This window comes from Nicotiana tomentosiformis, chromosome 2 (genome assembly GCF_000390325.3).
Source record: "Nicotiana tomentosiformis chromosome 2, ASM39032v3, whole genome shotgun sequence".
Lineage (NCBI taxonomy): Eukaryota > Viridiplantae > Streptophyta > Magnoliopsida > Solanales > Solanaceae > Nicotiana > Nicotiana tomentosiformis.
The window spans coordinates 146,856,680-146,861,819 of NC_090813.1; the positions used below are offsets into that span (position 1 = coordinate 146,856,680).

General features: G+C 42.9%; 1 protein-coding gene across 1 annotated transcript; it reads left to right on the forward strand.

The window, feature by feature from the left end:
* Nucleotides 1-819, forward strand: LOC138905815 (uncharacterized). Its single transcript, XM_070194332.1, has 2 exons — nt 1-591; nt 712-819. The coding sequence occupies exons 1-2, from the start codon at nt 1-3 to the stop codon at nt 817-819; spliced, it is 699 nt and encodes a 232-aa protein (XP_070050433.1).
* The last annotated feature ends 4,321 nt before the right edge of the window (nt 820-5,140 follow it).

Here is a 5,140-nt window from a genome sequence, read left to right on the forward strand (position 1 = left end):
ATGAGATTCGATTCCAGCCAGAGGGATCCCAACTTATGGTATGAATACCATGGGACAAACGGCCACCAAACAGGGGACTGCGGACAACTCTGGGAAGAGGTGGCAACACTATTGAAGAACAATCACCTCAGGGAATTCTTGAGTGACCGAGCTAAGAACAATTATGGTCGTAACAAAGACAATGTGGAACCTTCAAAAGCAGGAGAAGAACCCCCACGCCAAATGATCAATATGATCTTCGGAGGGAACAAGATTAACGGGGTCACCGTTTCGGTAGCGAAGAAGATGAAAGTATCAATAACTCATAGTAAAAGACTTAGGGAAGATGATATCACTTTCACGGAGGAGGACGCATGCGGATTGCTATTACCACACAACGATGCACTGGTAATTTCTTTAAATGTGTTAGATTTTAAGATTAAGCGTGTTCTAGTGGATCCAGGAAGTTCGGCTAATATCATACAATGGAGAGTATTGGAGCAAGCTAAACTCACTAGAAGCATTATTCCGACAACAAAGCTCCTTGCTGGATTCAACCTTGCGAGCGTGATGACCCGGGGAAAGATTTTGCTGCTCACGAATGTTGAAGGAGTAATGAAAATAACTCTCTTCAAAGTAGTATATGGTGACATGGGATACAATATCATCCTGGGAAGGCCGTGGTTACACGAGATGAAAGTTTTACCCTCAATATATCACTAATTGCTGAAGTTTCCAAAGCCCGAAGGAATCAAGCAGATAAGAGGTGATCAACTGGCAACAAGGGAGATGAATGCAATTTTGGTTTCCAGTAGCAAAGGGAAGGAGCACACGACATAGCAACTACAAGAACCAGCACCTACTCCCGAGCTAGAAGAAGTTAGCTAGAGATCAGAGTTATCAGAACATTATTAGGTGCCGAGATATTTCCAAGCTCTAGAAGAGACGGACCCAACGAGGTCCACGACGGAGGAACTGGAGCAAGTTGCATTGTTCGAAGAATTCCTAGAAAGAAAGTTCCATTTGGGGACATGACTGCACACAGAGCTCATGTCTGGTTTTATTGAATTCCTTAAATTTAATGCTGATTGTTTTGCATGGTCGCACGAGGATATAATAGGTATCCCGATGGAAGTAGACGTGAACAAACTGAGTTTGAATCCCAACATACCTCCGGTAAGGCAAAAGAAATGCCCTATCGACGAGGCCATGAATAAATTCGTCAAAGAGGAGGTAACCCGCTTGCTTAATACCGGTTCGATCCGAGAGGTAAGATATCCGGACTGGCTAGCCAATGTAGTAGTAGTTCTGAAGAAGAACAATAAATTTTGCATGTGTGTAGACTATAAAGACCTTAATAAGGCGTGCCCGAAAGACTCGTTCCATTGCAAAATATCGATCAAATGATTGATGCTTAACCCGGGTACAACCAAATCGAGATGAACACGGAGGATCAGAAAAAGACTCCGTTTATAATGAATTTTGGTACATATTGTTATAATGTGATGCCCTTCGGGTTGAAAAACGCCAGAGCCACTTATCAATGGCTCGTAAATAAGATGTTTGAAAAGCAAATAGGAAAGACTATGGAAGTTTATATAGACTATATGCTCGTTAAGTCTTTGAATGTAGGTGAACACCTTAAGCATTTGCAAGAAATATTCAACATCCTGAGGAAGCATAACATGAAACTTAATCCCGAGAAGTGCGCGTTCAGGGTCAGTTCTGGTAAGTTGCTTGGGTTTCTTGTCTCACAAAGGGGAATTGAAGTAAACCCCGACAAAATCAAGGCCATACAGGATATCCCGGATCAATTGTCGAACGTAAAAGAAGTCCAAAGGCTCATAGGAAGATTAGCATCTTTGAGAAGCTTTATTTCCCGGTCGTCGGAAAAATGTCAACGCTTCTTCACACTGCTCAAAAAGAAAAATAATTTCGAATGGACACCGGAGTGCCAGCAGGTTCTGAAGGACCTAAAGAAGTACTTATCAAGCCCTATATTTCTCTCAAAATCAAAAGAAGATGAAACATTGATAGTCTACCTCGCGGTTTCAGAAGTTGCGGTAAGTGCAGTTTTAGTCCGAAAGGATGAAGGTATACAATTTTCCATTTATTACATTAGAAAAATTTTAACGGGAGCAAAAACTCACTACCCACATTTGGAAAAACTAGCCTTAGCTCTCATAGTCGCCACTCGGAAGCTGAGGCCTTACTTCCAATTCCCCCGATAGTTGTGGTGGCTACTTTCCCTTTGCAGAACATCCTCCATAAACCTGGGCTTTCGGGCAGATTGTCCAAATGGGCCATCGAAATGAGTCAGTTCGACATAGAATATAAACCAAGGAATGCAATTAAGTCACAAGTCTTGGTTGACTTCGTGGACGATTTCAGTCCGGCACTACTACCTATGGCAACCAAGGAGGCAGTAATGGTGTCGGAATCGACATTGGGGGTTTGGATCTTAATTATGTACGGATATTCCAACGTAAAAGGGTCCGGACTCGGAATAGTCTTAATCACGCCTTCGGGGGAAACTTTAAGGCAAGCCATCGGAACGATCCCTTTAACTAATAATGAAGCAAAGTACGTAGCTTTGATTGCAGGGCTTGGATTAGCCCGAGGATTTGATTTCTAGGTTATCGAAATCAAATGTGATTCGCAGCTGGTGGTAAATTAGATTTATAGGATCTTTGATACTAAAGAAGAACGTATGCAACAATACGTAGTAAAGGTCCAGGCTCTTTTGGCACGATTCCGGGAATGGTCAATTACTCATATCCCGAGAGAGGATAACGCAGAAGTAGATGCATTAGCAAACTTAGGATCATCGACGAAAATAAAGGGATCAGAGTCCGGGACGATAGTGCAGCTAATGAACTCAGTCCTGGATACATATGGTTAATATGAGGTAAATTCGACTTGTCTGGTATGGGACTGGAGAAATGCAATAATCGACTATCTCGAGCATGGGAAGTTGCAAAAAGACCCCAAAGCATCACGGGCGTTACAAGCCAAGGCTGCATGTTATAGCTTCAAGAGAGGCCAATTTTATAGAAAATCCTTCCAAGACCCGTTGGCCCGGTGCTTAGGAGCGTCAGAAGCTAATTATGTCATGAGAGAAGTCCACAAAGGGATATGCGGCAATCACTAGGGCGCAAATTCTTTGGTGCTGAAGTTGGTACATGCAGGATATTACTGGCCTCGCATGGAACAAGACGCCAAAGACTTCATACAAAAATGTGTTAAGTTCCAATACTATGCACCACTAGTACACCAACCGGCAGAACCCTTACATTCGGTTCTATCCCCATGGCCGTTCATGAAATGGGGGATGGACATCGTCGGACCGCTGCCACCGGCTCCCGGAAAGGTAAGGTTTCTTTTAATTCTAAGTGACTATTTTTCTAAATGGGTGGAAGTAGGTCCTTATCAGAAGATTGGAGAATGTGAAGTGGTGGATTTCCTATGGGAAAATATAATTTACAGGTTCGGAATACCAAAAGAAATAGCATGCGACAATGGACCATGATTTATCGGTGCAAAAGTTACAAAGTTCCTCGAACATTTGAAGATAAAGAGGATCACATCTTCTCCTTATCAGCCGAGTGCAAATGGTCAAGCAGAGTCAACATACAAAGTGATTATTCAAAACCTCAAGAAAAGGTTGGAAGCAGCAAAAGGCAAATGGCCCAAAGAATTGCCTGGAGTTCTATGGGCCTACCGAACAACGGCCAAATCGAGCACAAGAGAAACATTTTTTCCCCTTGTGTACGGTGCTGAAGCCCTAATCCCGGTGGAAGTGGCGAACCTATTTTGAGATATTTTCGGGCAGATGAAGAATCGAACAATGAAGCAATGTAAATCAACTTAGAACTACTCAAGGAACGTAGGGACTTGGCGCGTGTAAGAATGGAAGCTCAAAAGTAGAGAATGGAGCGATATTATAATCAAAGAGCCAACCTACGTTATTTCAAAATAGAATATTTGGTTCTACGGAAAGTAACCTAAAACACTCGGGATTTCAACGCGGGGAATCTAGGTCTAACGTGGGAAGGCCCATACCGGTTTTCATCTATCACTGGGAAAGGTTCATACGAGTTGGAGAATCAGAATGGAGACAAGTTTCCTAGCATCTGGAACGTGGCACACCTCAAAAGATATTATTGCTAATGAACATTACTCAAGTGGAAAGTAAGTGCTGCACTATTTTTCCCTTTGTTCAGTTTTTGTCCCAGTTGGATTTTCTGGCAAGGTTTTTAATGAGGCAGCGATAGAAAGCATACTATGAAGACAACAACAATAAGACATTTGATAGAAAGTCAAACAAATAAGCTTCCACTCGGGGACGGTTAGATAATCTTTGGTTCGATAGCATGGATTCCTAAGGGGAATAGTAAGGTATGTTGCCGAGTTAAGGATTATCTAGCAATTCATTGGTGGGATCTTTGAAGACACAAAAATTCCAGTGTTCCAATTTGCATTCTTCGCATTAGAATACGGGGAGCGGGAGGGGGGGATGATATGAGGATACAACAACATTGACTGCCACGTCAATCGGGAGATGAAAATCGAAACCAAATACATCATTGAGACCGGGAACTAGCGTACATGGAATAAGGTTTTCAACAACGAGGGAAGCCTCTCAGCGTTTGAGTTCTTCTTTGAGTTGGGTTACCTCAGCAGAAAGGTTTTTCCGGGCGGACCTAGCAGATTTGAGACTTACATCAAGGTCACGGATAACTGAACTAAAAAGCCTATTATACTCGATAGTTTTCCTGTACTTCTCTTCTAGCTGGGCGTGTTTCGCCCCCACAGTAGCAAGCTCTTCAATTTTGGAGTTCAAGGCTGCCTCTAAGTTAATCACTCTTTCAGCATAGGCAGCCTCAAGCTCGGTTTCAGCAAGAACGACATCCTGGACTTCAGCCTATTTGGCCTTGGCTTCATCAAATCTAACCCTCAGCGGGCCAATTTCTTGGCTAAGGATTACCACTTTTTGCTCGCTTTGCTGCAAACGAGCCTCCAAAACAATGACCTTAGTAGCTTTGGTTTCCAGTTTTGAGAGGCGGAGAACAGTCCGGTCCCGTTCCACCAATAGCTGATTCCGTTCAGAAGTAAGTTCCTCCTTTTCAAGAATCAATTTTTGAAGGCCTTCAGAAGCAAG